This window comes from Hordeum vulgare, chromosome 3H (genome assembly GCF_904849725.1).
Source record: "Hordeum vulgare subsp. vulgare chromosome 3H, MorexV3_pseudomolecules_assembly, whole genome shotgun sequence".
NCBI classification, from domain to species: Eukaryota; Viridiplantae; Streptophyta; class Magnoliopsida; order Poales; family Poaceae; genus Hordeum; species Hordeum vulgare.
The window spans coordinates 332,948,719-332,971,761 of NC_058520.1; the positions used below are offsets into that span (position 1 = coordinate 332,948,719).

A 23,043-nucleotide genomic window follows, 5' to 3' on the forward strand; every position below is an offset into this window, starting at 1 on the left:
GGTCGTAACCTACATTTTTTTTGAGAAAAGGAATTTACAACATTTGAGAGACGTTCGTTTCTTTGGGAACCATGCGCCATGGTGAGGAAGTGTACCAGGGACGATGAAGAAAGCAAGGTATAAGATTTGGACGACGACGACTGCTATGACGTCGTCCTCATCATCATACACTAATCAGCCGACTCGGTAGAGAAGAAGGTGTTGACATCAGATTTTGGCACGGAAGAAAACATTGTTAAGATTGTGGAAGGGAGCACGTGAAGAAGGAATCGAGCCACTCGTGGTCCGTTGTAACCAAGAAAAATTCGATTCAATGCCATGTCAAAAGTGTCATGCCTAATCATCTTTTAAAACCGCCTAAAATTTGAAAGTCAGCAATAAACCATTTGACGGAAATTTTTATCCGGTTTTAAGAATTTTGGGGCGAAAATCGTACCAAATTGGAGTTTAGGGGTTATTTGCCCATCAGGCCACATTTGAGGGTGAAAAATGGACTTCTCTGTTCGGCCTTGGAGCTATCAAAGCCCAATGAGGAAGCCCGCGTAGGTGTGACAGGCCATCTCGTCTTCTTTTCCTCACCATCGCCAGAAAACCCTAGACTGCTGCTGCTCGTCGCTTAAACCTCCTCCCCCATATGTCCCCACGCGCCTCCCTTCCCCTCTTCCCCTCGTAGGCCCCCCCCCCCCCCCCCCCGGCGGCCATGGCGTCCGTGAAGGGCCTCAACACGTCCTCGTCCAGCAGCAAGCGCTTCGTGGTAAGAGCATCCGTCGCGCTTTCGCTCCCAGGCAAATCGACTCCATGGATGGGTTCTACGGCTGCTAATGAGGTATGTGTGGGTTTGTGCAGTTCAAGACCTTCTCGGAGCGGGTGGGGGAAATAGACATCAATGTGTACCGTAGCATCGATAAGGTTAAGGCGGAGCCCTCGAGCGGTTCCTCGTTTTTCCTCGACGCTCTGGTGGAGTGGAGGGTAAGCATTTTTCTTCTTTCTCTTGCTTTTTTATGTATTTTGTGTATGCATAATTCAACCCCTGGAGCAACGGGAAAGCTAATTTGCTGCCTAGAACATTGGGAAAGCTTAATCGCCTTAATTAGTTTTTTTTTTCCTGATATTTTTCATATACTTCGGTAATTGTGGTAGATGCACTTGAATGTTGGCGACGGTTTGCAATTTGGATATCAGTGGAAATAGAACTCAAAAGATTCAAACCCCACCAGCCAAGACAATTTTTCTTACCTGCTCTGTATGAATTTGACATATATTTTGGTATTTCTATTATGTGCCTTCATATTATTGTTAAATTTTTGAATCTCAGGAGATGACAAACCTTGTATAATACATTAGGCCTCCTTTGGTTAAGGGGGATTGGGGAGGTTTTGAGAGGGAGGGATTTCAGGGGATTGGGTGAATCCCTTTGTTCCACCCAATCCTCTCAAATCCCCGGGGCTTTGCTTCCACTAGTCCCCCGAGGAGGGTTTTGAAACACATGGATAGGAAGGGATTGAAGGGGAACGGAGGGGATTGGGCTAAGCAAACCCCTCCTACCAAATGGGCGCCCGAGGATCTGTGGGGTTTCTGGCCCTCCCGGGGATTTTCCTCTCAAAACCTCCCCAATCCCCCTTAGGCCTCGTTTGGTTAAGGGGGATTGGGTAGGTTTTGAGAGGGAGGGATTTCAGGGGATTGGGTGAATCCTTTTGTTCCACCCAATCCTCTCAAATCCCCGGGGTTTTGCTTCCACTAGTCCCCCGAGGAGGGTTTTGAAACACATGGATAGGAAGGGATTGAAGGGGAACGGAGGGGATTGGGCTAAGCAAACCCCTCCTACCAAATGGGCGCCCGAGGATCTGTGGGGTTTCTGGCCCTCCCGGGGATTTTCCTCTCAAAACCTCCCAAATCCCCCTTAACCAAACGAGGCCGTCCGCCTCGTTTGGTTAAGGGGGATTTGGGAGGTTTTGAGAGGGAGGGATTTCAGGGGATTGGGTGAATCCCTTTCTTTCACCCAATCCTCTCAAATCCCCGGGGCTTTGCTTCCACTAGTCCCTCGAAGAGGATTTTGAAACACATGGATAGGAAGGGATTGAAGGGGAAGAGAGGGGATTGGGCTAAGCAAACCCCTCCTATCAAATGGATGCCCGAGGATTTGTGGGGTTTCTAGCCCTCCCGGGGATTTTCCTCTCTAAACCTCCCCAATCCCCCTTAACCAAATGAGGCCTAACCAAATGAGGCCTTAGGGCTTGTTCGGTTGCAAGGGGTTTGAAGGGGATTGGAGTGGATTGGAGAGGATTAAATCCCCTACAAGTCAAATTCCTCCTCAATCCGCTCCAAACCTCTTCAGGCTTTGTTTGGTAGAAGTGGATTGGGGAGGTTTGGAGAGGAGGGGATTTGAGGGGATTTGGTGAATCCCTTCCTTCCACCCAATCCTCTCAAATCCTCGGGGATTTGCTTCCACCAGTCCGTGGAGGAGGATCCTGAAACACATGAATAGAAAGGGATTGAAGAGGAATGGAGGGGATTCGGCTAAGCAAACCCCTCCTATCAAATGGGCGCCCGGGGTTTTGTGGGGTTTCTAGCCCTCCCGGGGATTTTCCTCTCGAAACCTCCTGAATCCCCCTGTGTCAAACGAGGCCTCAGGCTTTGTTTGGTAGAAGTGGATTGGGGAGGTTTGGGGAGGAGGGGGTTTGAGGGGATTTGGTGAATCCCTTCCTTCCACCCAATCCTCTCAAATCCTCAGGGTTTTGCTTCCACCAGTCCCTCGAAGAGGATTCTGAAACACATGGATAGAAAGGGATTGAAGGGGAACAAAGGGGATTCGGCTAAGCAAACCCCTCTTACCAAATGGTCGCCCGAGGTTCTGTGGGGTTTCTGACCCTCTCGGAGATTTTCCTCTCCAAACCTCCTGAATCCCTTCGTGCCAAACGAGGCCTCAAGCCTCTCCGAGAGAGGTTTAACCGAACAAGGCCTTATGGTGATGTCCAAAGGTTGCAACTACTCATGCGGTCATGCCACATCATGATCGTAGATCTACTGCAGAATTTCAGTTACACATAACAATGAAATCCAGACCATTAAAGGAACATAAACTGACAAATGGTCATCCCTTTTGTTGTTTTAATGTCCACAATTAAATATCCACCCAGCAGTTGACTTGTCTGAAAGTTACATCCTTTTGATCCCCAAACAGCTGTACGGTAGAAGAGTTCATCGACTAGGAACCAGTTCAAACTGTTTTCTTCACACAAGCTAATAATCCAAGAGAAGGGATACATCAAAATGGGAAAAATATATATTATGTATATATCTTTACAGAAGCCATACCCTCAACCCTGTTCAACTCCAGATGATGAAGCCTTGGGCGGAAATTTTTGTCAGCTTTTGGTTCTGATTTTTGAATGTCTGGAGTTTAGCTTTGTATGATTGTGAGACCGTGAGAGTGAGAAGTTGCCGTGATGATGATGTTTGCTCATTCATTTCTATTGTGTCTGGTTGTGCAATGACCTGTAGCGATCTAGAATTAAGGTTCCTAACACATGGAAACATTTCTGAGTTTGTATTCTGTCTAGCTTCTGTGGAAGTTTATTCCGTGAATCGTACATCTTTAGTGATTGACAAACATTCTGCTACCCTCTTAATTTTGTCTCGTTCTTGTGATTTAGGAGCTGAATACTGCAGAAGACTTCATCTCGTTTTACGATGAGATGATACCGTTGGTACAGACATTGCCACAAATCGTATTGCACCGTGAGAAAATATTTTCTGGGCTGCTACAACGAGTAAATATGGCGGCACGATTGTCCCTCGAGCCAATATTCATGTAAGCGGGTCATCGTTTCACGAATCTATTTTAATGAAGTGACTTGGTGGTACTTAAACATGTTATGTGCTGTCGTTTGCTTCACAGCAGAATGACTGGTATTACACTGAATATTTTCATTTCGGATCTAAGTTAGATGTCGCCTCCCACATTGTTTCCAAAAGCTTTCATGCAAAGAAAGCTGGAAAGGAACTCAAATTTAACATATTCTTCGATCATCTGCCAGGACTTGCTGCTGTGGAGTTGTTGTGGACTTTTTTGTATATAGTTGTATGGGCTGTTGTATATGCCATATCATGTGTATGTATCAATGTATGCTTTGGTATATATTTAAATTGAGCCTACTGAGCTGGGGCTATGTAATATTTCTGGATCACTTAAACTGTTTTAAACATTAACACATGGGATTTTGGAAAGGTCTGCTGAACTACTCTCTCATGACTTCATGAGTTGATTGGTTGAAATATTGTATCGTCTGCAATCAAATGTACTAACTTATTCCTTCCTTATGATGCCAAGCCTGGCCTTCAAAGATTTCAAATGAGTGCCAGCAGGGCTATACTGAATTGCAATGCGCTGGCCCTTGCATGATGCATATAATGTTTAAACTTCTTTGTTATGTGATGCCTAAAGTAAACTTCCACCTAGAGTATCCCTCATTTAGTTTGCCAGTCCCATATTTCTGTTTTGATTTTGAAATTTACTGCGGGGATCTTGAATTTCCTTGTTCAGTATTCTGGCGTCATTTTCAAATTTACTGTGGGTGTCTTTAATACATAACTCTGGACTTCAGTATCATGTACTAGAGTCTGGTTGTTCAAATGTTATGTTTGCTACATTCTTGTGTCTTGTTGGTGTTAATTACCATTTTAGCTATTATTGGAGGTCTAAAGTGAATTTTTGTTTACATGCAGGTTAATTGCTGAACTCGCCAGGGATATTCTAGAGGAATTTTTGCCGTGGGTTTCCTAATTCAAATAGTATTAATATTCATCTAGCATGAATGCATGATTGTTTACTTATGGCTTCATACTTCCTTGTGCACTTTCATCAGCATTCTTATTTGGTTCTTTCCTTAAGAGAATTTAAACTTCTTCCCGTTTTGTCGATTGCAGGTTTCTAGCAAGACACGCCAGTGCTATTTTGGCTCTCCTTAGTGATGGGGGTGATCGTGACCCTGAAATCCTGGAGCAGGTAGAATATCTTATTATTCTGATTTTAACATATTGTGGTTCAGTAAGACATAATGATGTGTTGCATTTCAGGTCTTCACATCTTGGTCACGCATAATGATGTACTTGCAGAAGTATCTAGTAAAAGATGTTGTTCAGATTCTCAGGTTAGTTTTTGTCTGCAAGAAATGAGATCTACGCACGCTTTTTAAAACTCGAACCCATTTTATTATCTCTTTACCAGGATAGAGTAAACAACTTGCATTTATCATTTTCCCAGTTTATTTCCACCATCAAACTTACTGCAAATTCTTTATCCTCTCTGAAGGATCACATCTCCGCTGAGATTTTTCCCAAAGGATTATGTGAGAGAATTTATGGCTGAATCTGTTTCATTTTTGCTGAGGAATGCACGTAACAAGGAACTAACAGAAGGTATTGTTCTATCTTTTATGTACTTCTCTGAACTGGATAGCATGTTTAACAGTGGGAATAGTCCCGCCTTTGTTCGATTAGAGAAGAGTGGTGATGTTTCTGCCTGCCTACTGTGTGATGATAGTGTAAATCTCGTCTCCAATGTGGTGGATTACCAGACTTCTGAGTTTAATCTTTCTTAGCATTAGCTTCATATTGTATGCAAGTATTCAGCAATTCAGTGGCTTATTTTTGTCGAGGCACATTATTTTATGTAAGAGTCATGGATTCATGTTTAGAACACTTCCTTTGTACAATTCATATTGTTCGCTTTCAGCCCCACCAGTTGAGCCAGACACTCTAAACACAGTCTTCAAGCATTTATATTTTTGGGCTGGAAAGGGAAGGTGTGGGGAATGCTGCTACGATGCCAGACCTTGTTATGATGTATATTATCTTCTGTTATATTAACTACCTTTACCCCCCCCCCCCCTTTTGTTTTTTTAGGTTTAAAGAAAGCTCTGCGTGAGGCTGCTAAAAAGTCGTCACCTATACGGATAGACGGTGTGACTGCGTTGCTGTGGCACGTAATGAGAGGAACTTACACAAAGCTTCACTCAAAAGCTGAAAATGTCATGAAGTTCTTGTTGAGCAAGTCAATACCTCTCACTATCGACAATAAATTCCCAGATGGTCAGAAAACACTTTGTAGACCATATACTGTTGTAATTTTCATGCCCATTGGCTGCATTGCCTTGTACTTTCACTGATCCTGTGTTGATTTCTTTATTGGCTACCTCATTATCGTCTCAGTTTAATTGAACTGTATGCATCTATTGTTGATTCACTGAGTTTAGATTTGTCCACTGTTCTAATCATGATTTACTAACTGAAAATATCCTCTGTGAATTATACGAATGGCGATGTTTGTATTGCAAATGCCTTTTTTTCGTTTATATTGTCATCATTATTCAGTAATGTAATCATTGAATTAACACAATATGCAGGGTCTTCTACTACTCGTGAGGTCATAACTGGTGTTATCCATAGATTATGCAACGAAGTGGATCAGAAAGAGTTAGCGTTGATATATACTTGCTTGTTTAAAGAAATCAACAGCTGCATTGAGGATGACTGTTTGGGGCATTTGAAACACTTGATTGATTTTCTTACATTTGCTCTAGAAAACAGCAAGCAGAGTGATATGCTCGGTAAGAACTTGGCTCATCATCCATATGCTTTTTACTGTTTTGAGTTCTGTTGGTAGTTTTAATTAGAATATATTTCTGTATTTCCCCCCCCCTTTTCAGACAAGGCTGGTGTTATTGAACTTGTGAAGTTGCTGATCCGTAAGTATGTCAGGCCTGGTAGCAGCACAGGAGAGGCTTCTTCATCTGAGTTTCTTGGGAGTATCTTGGACTTTCTTCTTTGTGTTTTAGATGTTCCAGTTATTTCTTGCAATTTATCCATCATATACGCCCCTGTATTTGAACTAACCAATTTGAGGTAAATTATGCCTGTAAAATCCATGGTCATATTTTTTACATTCCAAAAGCAATCTAGCACCGCTCATGGTTCTTCTGACGTTTCAGCGCGGTTGCCTTCATAAAAAAGCTTTTCAAGAAAGGCCCACAAATTATACAAGCTTTTGAAAGTCAGATACTGAGGTATGCGCTAGTAATTGTTGTTATTACTTTAAAAAGTACTTGTACAATTCCACACACGAAGATTTGACTCTGCAATTTGATGCCTTGCAGTGCAATGGATAATGTTCTTGAGACTTCACCCGAGGAAGTTCTCTTTATCCTTCTGCATTTATTTAAGAAATCAACAGATGGAGTAACTCCTCATGACATTAATGGTAGTCATCTTGATCGGGAGAAGAAAGTGTACAAGTTCTGTGATTCAAACGTCCGTTTATGGATAGAGTTAGTAGATGATATAGTCAAGACAGGCAATCATTTGAGTAATCCGGTCAGTGTAAAGGAAGCTGCTATACTATGGGCATCTGTTCGCTGCTATTCAAATGTTAAAGACGCCCCTCAAGATAGTTTAGCAATGCTGAATAAGTTTATTCACAGCCTTGATCTGTTACTTGAGGTGGAAGAAGGTGATTGCACTTGAAGATTTATGTATTTTGTCACAATAATCATCTGCAGTCTTCTGAAAAGGCACAATTTTTGTCAACATGCAGATAGCATTAGTGGTCTTCCAAAGAATATCTGGAGAAGTCTACTCGGTGCAGCATTATTATCGTACCATGAACTACTGCTGGTTAACGTCGGTAAAAAATCAGAATTAAGTTTATTCCTATCTCTTGCCAAGAGGCACAACACATGTCCGCAAGTACTCTCTGCTGTAGCTGAATATTTGGATTCCCTACATGGGTAAAGTTGTTTCTGCTCTAACTTTGTACTCCCTCCGTCTCAAAATATAAGACATTTTTTGACACAGAGGGAGTACTTACTTTGATCAATTTTCACGGTTATTCAATTCTCTTTGTTTGTTTCCGTGAGCAGAGCAACTTCCCTGGGGATGACGGAAGAATTTGATCCACAGAATCTCTTGAATTCATTCTGTATTTTTGGTGCTAGCTTGAGCAGTCCAAATAAGAATGTCCGTGTTTTGACATTGAGGATTTTATCTTATTATGCAAAGATGGATCAACGCCTAGGCTCAGATGATGAGCGGCCACATAAGAGGCGAAAAGCAGAAGATTCTGCAGAGGAAATTCTTGAACTTAAATACACTAATGTACGTTCTGGCAGCTAATATTTCACTTGCTATTTGCTGTTTTTATTCTAACATCTCCCTTGAAATCAGGTTGTGGATACTCTTCTCGCTGTTGAATCAACTCCAGTTTCAGTATCTACTAGCCGCAAAATTGCTATCTTTGTTTCTCGGATAGAAATGAGTCTATCTTCTAATACGGTTCATGATGATTACATACCTCTTCTCTTGCATGGGATTGTTGGCATCTTATACAATCGATTTAGTGATCTGTGGCCACCAGCACTGGATTGTCTTGCTGTCCTTGTTAGCAAACACAAGGAACTTGTTTGGAGTCAGTTTATTCAGTTTATCACAGTTTACCAGTCAAAGGGTCTAACCGTGAGAAACGAAGAGAAGCTGGAAGTTGTGTCCCACCCAGAATGTAGGTCTCATCCATCTGTAATTTTCTGTTTGTATTTTTCTTCTACGTAAACCCACCCCTATGCTCTATTTACCTTTGTCCTCGTTCACTGCATGTTTCATTTTGAGTTTCTCCTGTCCATCTATTGCATTGCTGTATTTCTGACTCTATTTATGTTAAAGAGGACAAATAGAAAGAAATATTTTTTATTGCTGAAGACACTGTTGCTTTGCATCCCATTGTGTTGAGGCAGTGTTGTGCCTCTGTCTTTGTAAACTGCACATATAGCTTTTCAAGCTTTCACCAAGTTTTTATTTCCTACTATTTGGCCTTAGGAGATCCAAACTTGTGAAATGATGTTTGGTGGATTTATTAAGTGTTATGGTATTCGGATCTCAATAAGCATGTGACTTTAGTGACTGCAGACCTTTTGTTTGTTGTGGACTTGTGGTTAAGTAATTATCTTGAAGTCAAGTTTATGTGCTTAAGTGCATTTGCCATTTCTTATTTCAATCTTCGATTTTTGCAGCTATTATTGACTTCTTCAGCTTATATCTTGCTACGGATTTTGACTGTACACCCCCTGAGACAATTGCTACACTATTGCTTCAAGCCCTCCAAAAGATACCTGATGTTGCTGAGTCTTGCTCTCGACATGTTGTTCCATTATTTCTAAACTTCATGGGCTATACCGATGGTAGCATCACTAGGTATTTATGAAAGACATTGTTGCTGCCACTCAGACTTGAATACGGAATCCCCAATCCTTATTAATGTCCTTTTTAATCTTGATTTTGACAGTGTTGATTCATATATGTCTGACAAGTGTAAAGGCAAACAATGGAAAATGATTCTAAAAGAATGGCTGAACTTGTTGCGAGCAATGCGCAATGCTCGATCACTGTCCAAGAGCAAGATTATTCAGGAAATATTAACTGAAAGGTTTGTGAATTTTGTAATGTTGTTAATTTGAATTTACTGCATGTGAGGTATTGCATGGAAATTTATGACTAATTAATATTTATTGCCAGGGTCCTTGATGAGAGTGATCCTGACATACAGGCAAAAGCATTGGATTGCATTCTGAACTGGAAGGATGAATTCCTAATCCCATACAGTCAAAACCTTAGGAATCTGATCAGCTTGAAAACTCTCCGTGAAGAACTCACCACGTGGGCAGTTTCACATGACTCTTTGTCTATTCAGAAATGTCACAGAAGTCGTGTTGTTCCTTTGGTTATTCGTGTTTTAACACCTAAAATAAGGAAACTGAAGCTGCTTGGTTCTCGAAAGGTTGGTATCTTTAGTTAGCATATTATCTTGGACCATAATGGTTAGAAAAAAGAAACATTTGTACTTCAGTTCATGTGAAAGCTAACTTATATACGTTTTGTATTGTTGTGCAGCACACAGGGGTTAGCCATCGGAAGGCCATTCTCCGTTTCCTTCTGCAGTTTGATGCAAAGGAGCTTGAGCTCTTTTTCTTGTTGCTATTGAAGTCCTTGGTCCCTGGGAGCCTTCAACTTGAAATGTTCTCTTCTCAGTCCGGCGACCAACTTAAAAGTATTTCTGATGTCGTGGGAACTTCATTCAGCATCTGTCTAGCGAGCCTTACATGGAAAAGGGCAAATGGTTTTCTTCATTTAGTGGAAGAGATTTTTGGTTCTTTCGGCATGACACATATAGGTCCATTTCTTAATGCTCTATTGATCATTGTTGTTCGGTTGCTGGAGAGTTGCATGCGGAATCTTGGAAGCAGCAGGGATGAGAAAGATCCTTGTAAACAATCAAATCACCCTGATAATGATTGTTCGATTGACCAGGAAGCTGACAATTCCATAGATCTGAACGAATGCCCAATCAAGGTGACAGTAGCCGACGATACTGAGGTGTGTCATGTTATAATAAACATCACCTGCAAAAATATGCAGTGCTATCACCTTTAATATTGGTTTAGTTATTACAGATCTGTACCATGTTGTTTGGCGGAACTACCAAATAGCTGTTTTGTTCTTCCTGGGAAAAAATGTTGATGATTTGCCCAATTTAAACTAGAAGTATCTGATATTTTAGCGAGAAACTAGTTAACATATTTAGCATATAACAACAAGTGTAGTTACTGTTTGTTATGATGGTTCTGTCAAAGTCTTACTCGAAATTATCGTATGTGTACCCGTCATTATTTCTTCGATCAAAGTACCGTACATTGTGTTGACAAATCGTGAATATCTTCTCTGAACTAATCCTTGTCTCACTCTTCTATGCAGGCAAGTGCCTCAGTCAAGCAATTAAAGGATCTTAGGTCCTTGTGTATTAGAATCGTTTCCTTGGCACTTGGTCAGTATGAAAGTCATGACTTTGGAGAATACTTCTGGAGTACTTTTTTTGCTTCTGTGAAACCTCTGATTGACTGCTTCAGACAAGAGGCTGCCAGTAGTGAGAAACCGAGCTCTTTATTTTCTTGCTTCATGGTTATGAGTCAGAGCCCAAAATTAGCACCACTATTAGGGACAAATAACCTTGTACCGGCTATATTTTCTATTTTGACTGTGAGGACAGCGTCAGAATCTATCACCTCCTATGCACTTGAGTTTATTGAGAATCTTTTGAGGCTGGATAAAGATTTGGAGCAGCAAGAAGATCACTCGGTGAAGAAAATTCTTGCTCAACATATGGATGTTCTTCTCAACAGTCTCCATGATTTTGTTAATTATCGCAAAGAACTTCACAGGTATATGCTTTTCTTTGTGTGGAGTCTGACAAATGGGACTGAATTGCTCATGTCTTCTTGTGTAAACATTATTGTATTGATCTATTTTATGGTCAAGCATTCTCTTTAGGCCTTGTTTGGCAGGAAGGGGTTGGGGAGGATTGTGGAGGGAGGGTTTTCAGAGGATTGGGTGAATCCCTTTCTTCCACCCAATCCTCTCAAATCCCCTCAATTGCCAAATCCCTGAGCCATGAGACAAGGTTTCTGAGCCGCGTGGGTAGGAAGAAATCGAGGGGGATTAGAGAGGATTGAAGGGGTTTGCTCACCACAAACCCTGTCCACCAAATGGACATGCGGGGAATCGCGGGGTTTCTGATCCCCTTGGGGATAATCCCCTACAAACCTCCTCAAACCCTGCGCACCAAACAAGGCCTTATGAGTAGTCAGGGCCGTAAAGTTGTCTTCTTACTTACTCAGATGCCAAAGAAATCACTATACGATAATTCAAGCTGGAGCCCGGGCTCAGATGAGCCCGGTGAACAGTACTTCAATTAAAAATGGGAAAAAAGTTAAAAAAATTCCAATTTTTTTGTGGTGCAAGATGCTTCTGTGCGTGAACTCCGTGCAAAAATTTGGAAAGTTTGGACATTCTAAGAGCTCCCGGCAAAAAAGACAAAATCAGACGTGAACAGTGCGATTTTCAATAGTTTCTCAGACATCCGAAATTTGTCTTATTTATCACAAGCTCCTTGAATGTCCAAACTTCACAAAGTTTTGCACGGAGTTTGCACACAGGAGCATCTTGCACCACAAAAAAATTCAAAATCGCTGTACTGTTCATGCCCGGGCTCAGATCAAAACACCGCTCTCCTCACTATACCACTAACTTATTTTGGTTCGAGCTTTTCTTTTGAGTTCAGTTGAACATGTTAGTAGAAGATACAAATTAGTCACACCAATTGTGCATTGTTCGGGCATTCTGTTTCTTGCCTGGAGACGCCTCACAATGAAGTTATTACTCATTTTTGGAGCTTATGTTCAGAATGTTCTTTTGATATGCACAGGAGATCTGGGAGATGGCTTGGTCAACGTGAACTTAGGTTGTTTAAACTATTGCTAAATTACATCACAGACCCCTCAGCTGCAGAGCATGTTGTAGACCTCGTGCTTCCGTTTTTCAGTAAGAAGGATTTGAACCCTGGTAAGCCTATCTTCAAGACATTGTCCTGTGAACACATCTGATTTGTATTTCAACATGCACAAATGGGACATGAGACCATTCATTATTTTTCACCTTGCTTGCAACATTCTAGGCTTCTAGCAACCTTGACATGTTTTGCCCTCTTCTGTATCGTGTCTTTTATACAACAGATGAGTGCCTGGAAGCTCTACATGTTGTAAGGGGAATAATACAAAATTTACGACATGGTGTCTGTGTAAAAATTGTAAATGCACTCAATCCATTGCTTGCGACTGTTGGACTCGAGCAGCGGCTATGTATCTGTGATATTTATGATGGGCTTTCATTGCATGAGTCTTCAGTGTCCTCTCTGGTAATTATTGCTTTTCTCGTGATGTACTGTCATCTGAGTCAGCTTTGCCCCAGTACCTGTTCCTTTCCTATCTACAGTCTTAGTTGTGATAGTTGGTCCTTCTTACAGGCTCGGTTACTGCGAGATCTGAATGCGGTTTCAACCTCAGAACTAGGTGAACTAGATTATGACATGAGAATCAGAGCATATGATACGGTTCAGCCGCAGTTATTTCATGGCATGCAAGAAGAGCATATAGGTGCCATATTATCTCACTGCGTGTATGATATGTCATCCGACGAGCTAATTTTCCGGCAAAGTGCATCCAGGGCTCTTCAATCATTCCTGTGCTTCTCTGCATCAGTCATGAACAATGACCCCGGCGGCTCTGTTGAAACAACAACTGTTAAACCTGGAGACAATAATTCCAGAAACATTTGCATGAAAGGCCGTATTCAACAAATATTAGAGAGAACTTACCTTCATAATATGGGAACAGCAATGTCTAAAGATATATCAGTTCAAAAGGTTTAAATTCTGGCTACCTTTTGTATAAATTATATCACTCCGTCCCAAAATAAGTGTCTCAACTTTGTACCAGCTCTAGTACAAAATTGTACTAAGCTTAAGACACTTATTTTAGGACGGAGGGAGTACGATGCTACTAACTAAAAAGAAGAAATTAATGCTTTTCTACTTTCAGGAGTGGATCATTTTACTTCGGGAGATGGTCTATAATTTTGATCATGTACCGTCCTTAAACTCCTTCAGGCCTCTCTGTAAAGACGATCTGGATGAAGATTTTTTCCACAACATAATTCATTTACAGGTAATTTTACTCAATTCGTTCATCTCAGAGTCCAAAGTTCCAAACAAAGAACAGTAGTTCTTATTTGTATGGTCGTATCCGTTAATGCAGGCTGGTAAAAGATCCAAAGCATTATCTCTTTTCAGGCAGGCAATGAAAGATACCAACTTTTCAGAGGTAAATATTAAATATTGCCAAGTTTTTTCGGTGGAAATACGTATCAGATGAAATGAATAGAGAATAGCTGCCACAGACGACTGCCTATTTCTTTCGAATGTTTAGTTCAAAGCTCACTCCGTCACTATTGCTATTGATTGCCATAATGAGTGTTTATGGGGTGGATCTCATACCATTTAGTATGAAATAGCATATTAACCACGGTGCAATGTTGCACTATCTTACTTGGCTGCAGGATTATTTCTCCTTGCTTTATGGAGCTAATATCACTCATTAGTTCTCACAAAACTATTGTATCTTCAATATTAGCTGGCACAACAAATTCCAATGGATTGAGCATCTGATTCATGGTGTCTCCTTTTTTAATACACTAACTTCAGTTCTTTTGCTTTTGGTTTAGGACGTGACTATGAAAGTCTTTGTTCCACTATTTTTCAATATGTTTTTTGATGTCAAAGCTGGGAAGGGTGAACATGTAAGAGATGTATGTTTGGATACACTTTCTTCTGTCGCTGCCAAAGTGCAGTGGGAGCATTACAGAACAATACTGATGAGATGCTTCCATGAGTTGAGTCTCAAGCCTGATAAGCAAAAAGTCATTTTGAGGCTAATATGTGCTGTTTTAGACGCGTTCCATTTCATGAAACCCGCAACTGATATCTTCAGTAATTCTGATGGTATGATTGGAGATTCTCATTCTTCTGTTACGTTCTCCTCGACCATAGTCTCTTTGGAGAAGCAACAATACCTGCGAAAGGTAGTATTTCCACAGGTCCATAAGTTACTGGGAGCTGATCCAGAGAAAGTCAATGTAAGCATAAACCTGGTAGCACTCAAAATACTCAAGTTACTACCGGTGGATTATTTCGAGTCACAACTTTCAAGCATCATACATCGGATTTGCAACTTTCTCAAGAATCGTCTTGAAAGTGTACGTGATGAAGCAAGGTCAGCTTTAGCTGCATCGCTAAAGGAACTTGGGATTGGTTACTTGCAGTTTGTGGTCAAGATATTGAGGGCGATACTGAAAAGGGGTTATGAGCTACATGTTCTGGGCTACACCCTTCATTTTCTATTATCAAAAACGGTGACTGTTGAGATGAATGGTAGTCTTGACTATTGCTTACAAGATTTGTTGTCTGTGGTCGAGAGTGATATACTTGGAGATATTGCGGAACAAAAGGAAGTTGAGAAGATTGCCTCCAAAATGAAAGAGACGAAGAAGAGAATGTCATTTGAGACTCTTAAGTTGATTGCTCAGAGTATTACATTCAGGACACATTCTTCGAAATTAATCTTGCCGATTTCTGCACATCTTCGGAAGCACCTTACTCCAAAATTAAGAACGAAACTTGAGGCGATGTTACACAGTATAGCCTTGGGGGTTGAGTGCAACCCATCAACTGAAACCTCTAACTTATTTATATTTGTTTATGGCCTTGTTGAGGATACCATTGAAGGGAATGAATCTCAGCGCAAAAAGAATATGGAATCCGGTCCTGGTCAAAAAAATATTCTCAGAATGAATTTCCTAGAACTTGGCGAGAGCGGGTTACAAAATTCCTATATATTTACCAGGTTTGCACTTTCTTTGCTGCGCAATCGGTTGAAGAGCATCAAGCTGCACAAGGAAGATGAGCAACTATTGTCTATGTTAGATCCGTTTGTCAATCTTTTGGGAAAATGTCTGAGTTCCAAGTATGAAAGTGTTCTTTCTGTCACTTTTAGATGTCTTGCCATGTTGGTGAAGCTTCCTTTGCCATCTCTCAAGGACAATGCAAATCCTATCAAGAGTGTACTAATGGAGATTGCGCAGAGAACTGGAAATTCTAATGGCCATTTGGTCACATCTTGTTTGAAACTACTTGCTCATCTGCTTAGAGGATTTAGGATTTCACTTTCAGATGATCAACTCCAGATGCTTGTCCGTTTCCCTATTTTTGTTGATCTCCAGACAAACCCATCACCTGTTGCTTTATCGCTTCTGAAAGCAATTGTCAAAAGAAAATTGGTTTCCCCTGAGATTTATGATATTGTAGTTGGGATAGGAGAATTGATGGTTACAACTCAAACAGAGTCTATACGCCAGCAATGTATGCAAATTCTGCTACAGTTTTTCCTAAATTACCCACTCTCAGGGAAGCGCTTACAACAGCATATTGATTTTTTCCTGACAAACCTGAGGTATGCATGAATATCTAATAGCTACTACTGCTTGCCTTTGGCACTGCATGTGTGACGTACTAACTCTGAAAATTTGCAGTTATGAGCATGCATCAGGAAGAGAAGCGGTGCTCCAGATGCTCCATGATATTCTTACCAGATTCCCTCAGAGGATTATTGATGACCAGGGTCAAACTTTTTTCCTTCATCTGGTAGTTGCCTTGGCAAATGAACAGCAACAGAAGGTGTCTTCTATGATCGTCGTAGCAATCAAGAAGCTGTTAGGGCGCATTGGTGATCAGGGAAAAAAATCTATTTTTGAGTACTCTCTTTCCTGGTACACTGGTGGAAAACAGAATTTGTGGAGCGCTTCAGCCCAGGTTAATGATTATTACCTTTATGATCTCTCAAACACTATATGCAACAAATTTGAAATAGCCTTGCAAATGGTGCTCTCAATTCGCTTTCACATATTTGGAGGGCATAGAAGCACTTCCATCTGTGATTATTGCATTTATTTAGTTTTTCTTTTTATGAACTGGAGAAGTCGTCATATTTTTCAGGTTATTGGTCTACTTGTTGGGAATCGCTCGTTAGGAATTGGTAAACATCTTGAAAGTATTTTGGATGTTGCGAAGCGAATAATGGAATCTTCTTGCACCACTTCTGGAGGAGTACAACTAGACTTAACTGGGGAAACTGGTCTGCCATTTTGGAAAGAGGCTTACCATTCTATTCTAATGATGGATAACTTACTTGAACACTTTCCAGAGTTGTATTTCAAACAAAATACAGAGGTATGATTACCTTTTGAGCACTACTCCCTCCGTTCCTAAATATAAGTCTTTAGGCCTCGTTTGGTTAAGGGGGATTGGGGAGGTTTTGAGAGGAAAATCCCCGGGGGGCCCAGAAACCCCACAGATCCTCGGGCGCCCATTTGGTAGGAGGGGTTTGCTTAGCCCAATCCCCTCCGTTCCCCTTCAATCCCTTCCTATCCATGTGTTTCAAAACCCTCCTCGGGGGACTAGTGGAAGCAAAACCCCGGGGATTTGAGAGGATTTGCTTCCACTAGTCCCCCGAGGAGGGTTTTGAAACACATGGATAGGAAGGGATTGAAGGGGAACGGAGGGGATTGGGCTAAGCAAACCCCTCCTACCAAATGGGCGCCCGAGGATCTGTGGGGTTTCTCGGCCCCCCGGGGATTTTCCTCTCAAACCCTCCCCAACCCCCCTTAACCAAACCAGGCCTAAGAGGTTTCATTAAAGGAATACATACGGATGTATATAGACGTATTTTAGAGTATAATTCACTCATTTTGCTCTGTATGTAGCCTTCTAATGAAATCTCTAAAAAGACTTATATTTAGGAACAGAGGGAGTAGATGTTACCATGTGTTTTTTTTACTAGCTGTTGCAGTGCTCTTAATATTTTATTTCCAGAAATATCATCATGTTTTGCTATTGATGTTTTGCTATTGCATTCTTTCTGTCTATATCTTGTCATGATTTTTTTACTAGCTGTTGTGGTTCTCTTGTTGTCATTTCACAGCTGGTGTAATACTATGTCTCTTCACAGAAAGCAAACCTTGTTCATGGCTAACTTATATAATAGCAGAAACAGATACCCATACATTTTGTTGCTACCGTGACACTTCTTTACTTGCAGGCGATATGGATGACAATTTGCAAGCTACTGATACATCCCCATTTTGAGTTACGCAATAATTCTAGCTCTCTGGTATCCAAGTATTTTGCTTCAGTAGAGAAGAGGAAACAAGAGAAGTTGGATGTCACATCATCGTTCCTTGTCCAACCAAGCAGGCTATTCCTAATTGCTACTGCTTTCTTGAAACAGCTGAGGATGGAGCTAAGTGATACTACGGAAAATAAGAAAATTGTACACAATCTTGCATACTCAATCTGTAACTTGCATGTGTTGGTTAAGCAAACTACTTCATCGCATAAGTTTTGGTCTAGCCTTGGTTCTTGTGATCATGGTGCCTTCCTCGAGGGTTTTGAATTGCTTGGTTCAAGAAAAGCAAAGAACACGTTTCTCCTCTGCACTGCCTCTTGTAGTGATATAGCTGGATCTGGCCTTGACAGCTGTGAAGAACTTGCATCTTTCTTTGTTTCTTCTCTCCTGAAGAAAATGGGAAAAATTGCAATGCAGATGGAGGACACACATGTAAGCACCATATCGTCATCACCTAAGTCAATAAGTCATTGACCATTGGAAATATTATTCCTGCGATTTCATATGATATTTAATACTTGCTGTATATTTCTGTGTTTGCAGATGAAGATCGTGTTCAGTTGTTTCAGTATGATTTCACTAAAACTAAAAACTGAAGCTGAATTTTCAACCTATGCTGTTCACATGTTGGCCCCATTGTACAAAGTTGCTGAAGGATTTGCTGGGAAAGTCATCACTGGTATGATCCTTTTCTTCTTCATATAAAAGGGGGGATGTTGCGTATTTTTGTACCAATTTCCTATGTTTCTGTTCCCTTGGCTTTGGAATCCTGGACGCGAGGAGTAAAAATTCATTTTTATTTTATTTTTTCTTACAAATTGGATTTGTTTCGTACATTTATCTATGAGAAAATCCTGGGGTCAGAATTCTTTCCAATTTGGAAGTCCCAAATGATCCAAGGGAGCGGAAACAGAGGGATTCGAACCCTCGGTACAAAAAAATTGTACAACGGATTAGCAATCCGCCACTTTAGTCCACTCAGCCATCTCTCCACGTTCCAATGCGAAAGGTTTTGGTGATATGATATAGGCAAGAAATAAGAAATAACTGTTGCAAAAAAAAATCCTTTTTTTTCTTTCAAAAGTCTATAAAAATTATATTGCCAATTCCAATGTAGTTATATTTTTTTTCTTGATGTTAATAAAAGAAGAAGAAAATTGTTGTTTTTTCTTTGTAAAAATCGATATTGACTGAGACAATCAAATAGATTTTCTCTTTAGTGGGCATTTCCATATAGGACTTGTTATAATTATAATAAAAAACAAGCAGGTTATATATAAAAAAATGCTTTTTTTGTCGATTATTTATCAAGAAAGCAAAGAGGGTTCTTATTAAATCCACCATAAAATTGGAAAGAAGCATAAAGTAAGTAGACCTGACTCCTTGAATGATGCCACTATCCGCTATTCTGATATATAAATTCGATGTAGATGAAATTGTATAAGCGATTTTTTTTGTATTTCCTTAGACTTAGACTGCGCAAGACGAGATTTTTTCGCTATTTACGATTTCATATTCTTGTTACTAGATGTTCTATAGGAATAAGAAGAGATCGCAACTCCTTTGCGCTACACATAAAATTCAACTTTCTTAGCCAAAACTTGTGCTACTGCCGAATGAGACATGTTTTTTCCACAGCTTACATGTAATTTTGCCTAAGGTATAACATTTTACTCTGTTGTTTTGTAGATGAAGTTAAGCAGTCAGCAGAGGTGACCAGGGACAAACTACGTGATCTGATTGGTGTTGAGAAGTTTGTGGAAATTTACAACAGTGTTCGTAAGGACCTGAAAGCAAAGAGGGAGAGCAGAAAGCAGGCTGAGAAGCTTGTTGCAGCCGTCGACCCAGCGCGGCACGCCAAGAGGAAGTTGCGAATGTCTGCCAAGCACCGAGAACACAAGAAGCGGAAGATAACAGCGTTGAAGATGGGAAGGTGGATGAGGTAGTGTTTGTTGGTGCTTAGCTTCAAGCCGAAGCAAGTTGTACAGCGTTCACTTCTGTGAGGCATGTTGTTCGGCTATTGGACCTTGAAAATAGCTTACCACACGTTCCATGTGGTGTTTGAGACGGCTGGCAGAAAATTTTGTATGCTAGATGTATACATGCATATATCGATCAAGTTATGCTGTACCATTGCAGTTTTGTTGATGACCTGTAGAAACCAGTGAATGAATTGAATTTGCTTATCTAAACGTGCAAAAATGGCGACGATACTTTTGTGCTTAGGTGAGGCGTGTGCACTTTTTATTTTTTGAGAGTATGCCGATGGTGTACGTTCTATTTTTATAGGCACTCACAGTTAGGAGCAGAGAGAACACCCGACCCTTGGCTCGGTGACACCGGGACTCAGTGCCACCGTCGTATAAAGTCCCTTGCCTCCCTGGTCTCTTGCAACCCGTCTTCTTGATGGTGGCGTGGTCACATTGTGGGTGCGGTGTTTTGATGGTGGCGTGGCAATGGTGTGGCGTGTGATGTGATGGTGGCCCGGTGCTCGGTGGCTCGATGGTGGGGTTGTAGGTTTGCGTGTTAGATTTCAGGGTGCAAGGGCATGGTGATGCTTGGTGGCTTCATGGTGGGACGACAAGCTCCGTCGAATAACGAGGGGTGGAATTTGGAGCGGTGGCTCTGGACGTTGGTTGATGTGACGATGGCTGGCAAACACGATAGCCGCGACGTGCTTTGTGGTGGGAGGCTTGTCTCTTCTGTCTCGGCACCTCGGTGACAATGGTACTTTGGTGGATTGCAGCTCTGGTGTCTTTGCTGTTTGGGATGCAGCGTTGGCGGCCTATGTGGGTTCTGGACTGCCAGATCAGACTGATGACGTGGTGCAAGGTGGTAGCCTGCCCATCCTTGCTCGAACGCTTGCCGTGGTTTGCTCGACAAAGAAGCATGGTGTTGGTCCCTGCATGGTGATGGCGCGGTTGTCGTGGAGGTGCTGTCAACCGTGCGAGAGTGATCTCTGCATCCTCTTCTCCCGGTTCAAGGTTTTCGGGCAAAACTCAAGATCTTGGTTGGATCAGGCTGCAGCGGCGTCTTCAACGTCGTTTTTCGTCTTTGGGGCACCGTCTTGGAGTTCTTGGTCCCATTTGTGCTTCCTGCAGACTGGACGTGCACATCATCGTGGTCGGCAGGTGCCAGGTCGACGGTAAGGTTGGTGTGGCGTTGCGACGCGTGTGGGAGCGACGATGGTGGAGAGCAGAGCCGGGTCACGGCTTGTCCTTGTGGTGTTGAAGGTCGGGTGCGCCAATGGGTGTGCCTATGTTGGTTTTTGGTTGTGACAGAGAAGTTGAAGCTGCGAGCGGCGGGGTCACTGCGACAACAATGACTTCATGAGGGCAGTCTTCAGCTGAGCCGGTGCGAGGTTTGCAACTTTCTCATGTGAAGCTTGTTAGCAAAATCAGAGCTGCCATGTCTTGTCGTCGACTATTTGATATTGCTTTGTTGCCTAGTGCTTCCTCTCGACGATCGTGTCATTGGTCGTGCTATGATCTTGTTTGTGGCCACGTCATCTATGTGTGTGCCCCATGTGTGTGTGTGTGTGGGGGGGGGGGGGGGGGGTGTTAGTAATTTAGGCTTTCGCCCGGTTCTCCTCGAATTAACGAGGTAACTCTTTTTTTCTCAATCAATGAAAATGACAAATCTTTTGCCTCATTTTGAAAAATCAGTTAAGCGCATAAACCAAGTACTTTGTGTTAGGAATAAGCAACTTGTATTCCCATGAGGCCATATGTCAGTATATATACATGTACATGTGGTGGACTATATGCAGGAAATCCCTTATATATCAGGATACATACAAAAGGGTACATGACTTATATTATAACTCTAACACCCCCTCAAACTCATGGTGGATGAACAACACTGAGTTTGGAGAGGTAAAAGCCATGTTGTGCTCTAGTCCGGGCCTTCGTCAGGAAAGCCGCCAACTGTAACTCGGAAGGCACATACTGAAGAGCAATGACGTGATCCTGCACAACAACGCACATAGAAAGCATCAACATCAATATGCTTGGTGAGCTCATGCTTCATAGGACCGCGCGCAATGCTAATAGCACATGTACTGTCAGATAAGAGCAGAGTCGGTGTAGTGACAGAAACACCAAAATCATGAAGTAACCACCGTAACCAAGTCACCTCTGCCGTCAAAAGAGCCATCGCTCGCAACTCAGCCTCTGCACTCGAACGGGAAACTGCAATCCGTTTCTTCGTTTTCCAGGCAATGAGAGAACCACCAAGAAAAACACAGTAAGCAGAAAGTGAACGGCGATCTGAAGGATCATTAGCCCACGTAGCATCTGAATAGGTCTGAAGCTGTAAAGAACTGGAGCGAGGAAAGAATAGACGGTGAGAGATCGTGCCCCGAAGATATCGGAGAACACGGAGGAGATGACTATAGTGAACCAATGTGGGAGCAGAGACGAACTGACTCAGAATATGAACCGGATAAGAGATATCCGTACGAGTGACGACTAGATAAACAAGACTGCCAACAAGATGACAGTAACGCGCCGGGTCAGGCAGGGGATCACCATCAGTAGCAGAGAGGTGAACATTGAGCTCCATAGGAGTCTCAGCAATGCGCTCATCAGTAAGAGCAGCACTGTAATGCCCCAAGAGTGTAACTTTCCTTATTTGGAACCTTCTGTATGTGGGTCCATCTTGTCATTGCAATGAGAGTATATTCCATGTGGCATTTCATGTGCTCATGTCTTGTTTTCCTTTGCATGCATGCATCCATTTCATTCCATGCTTTCTTTGTGTTGTTGTTTTGTGAACCATGGTGTGGTGATGAGGTGTGATGATATGTGATGGTATGTGATGTGTTGATGAGTGGTGCATTTGAAGTGGGGTGCAACTTGCAAGTTTTCAAATAGGATACAAAACTTCCCCCCTCTCTATTTATCTCAAGCTCAAGTTTCACTTGCTCCATCCCTGTTTCAAAAATGCCCATGCTTTAGTATGATTTGTGGTGGATGTGATGCTATGTATTTAGTGTTTTGAAACTATGTTTTAGTGGTGCAAATATTCACAAAACAGACCAATTAATTCTGTTTTGTAAATATTTTTATGCTCCAAAAATTCCCTTTTATATTTTATTTAAATAGGTCATAATTCATTATGACCAGGGGCATTTTTGTTTTATTTTTAGCTTCAACAGATTTGTCTGTGCATTTGTTTTGCCTCTGTTTGTTTTGTAAATAGAAAACCCCAGTGGGTTTTGTTTTCTCTATCTGGTGCCTTCGAGTGGGCTCTCTCCTACTGGCTGGCCCAACTCCTCCTCGCGCGCAACCCTTCTCCTGTAGACGGCGTCGCCTTCCTCCGTCAGACTCTTTCAGAGATAGCGCGACAGACATCAACGCCGTCTCACGGA

The 23,043-nt window shown here is 41.7% G+C and overlaps 1 protein-coding gene and 1 non-coding gene across 2 annotated transcripts; one reads left to right on the top strand and one right to left on the bottom strand.

Moving 5' to 3' along the window:
* Positions 1–682: 682 nt before the first annotated feature.
* On the top strand, positions 683–19,897 carry LOC123443772 (small subunit processome component 20 homolog). Its single transcript, XM_045120298.1, has 31 exons — positions 683–754; positions 847–969; positions 3,654–3,811; positions 4,726–4,770; positions 4,927–5,005; positions 5,077–5,150; positions 5,312–5,418; positions 5,905–6,090; positions 6,405–6,608; positions 6,708–6,903; positions 6,990–7,064; positions 7,155–7,507; positions 7,592–7,784; positions 7,917–8,151; positions 8,221–8,551; positions 9,060–9,240; positions 9,332–9,472; positions 9,562–9,823; positions 9,937–10,419; positions 10,798–11,261; positions 12,305–12,441; positions 12,612–12,793; positions 12,902–13,300; positions 13,476–13,601; positions 13,692–13,757; positions 14,158–15,941; positions 16,021–16,300; positions 16,484–16,717; positions 17,586–18,104; positions 18,216–18,351; positions 19,362–19,897. Exons 1-31 carry the CDS (start codon positions 701–703, stop codon positions 19,616–19,618), a joined length of 8,064 nt encoding a protein of 2,687 aa, XP_044976233.1. The 5' UTR covers positions 683–700; the 3' UTR covers positions 19,619–19,897.
* TRNAS-GCU lies at positions 18,577–18,664 on the bottom strand. The gene has a single exon. It is a non-coding gene; the product is annotated as a tRNA-Ser (tRNA).
* Positions 19,898–23,043: the final 3,146 nt, after the last annotated feature.

Coding starts and splice junctions, on each gene's coding strand:
- LOC123443772 (XM_045120298.1), top strand. CDS start 701: ATGGCGTCCGTGAAGGGCCTCAACACGTCCTCGTCCAGCAGCAAGCGC. Junction 970..3,653: donor ACGCTCTGGTGGAGTGGAGG/GTAAGCATTTTT, acceptor CTTGTGATTTAG/GAGCTGAATACTGCAGAAGA. Junction 13,758..14,157: donor AAGATACCAACTTTTCAGAG/GTAAATATTAAA, acceptor CTTTTGGTTTAG/GACGTGACTATGAAAGTCTT.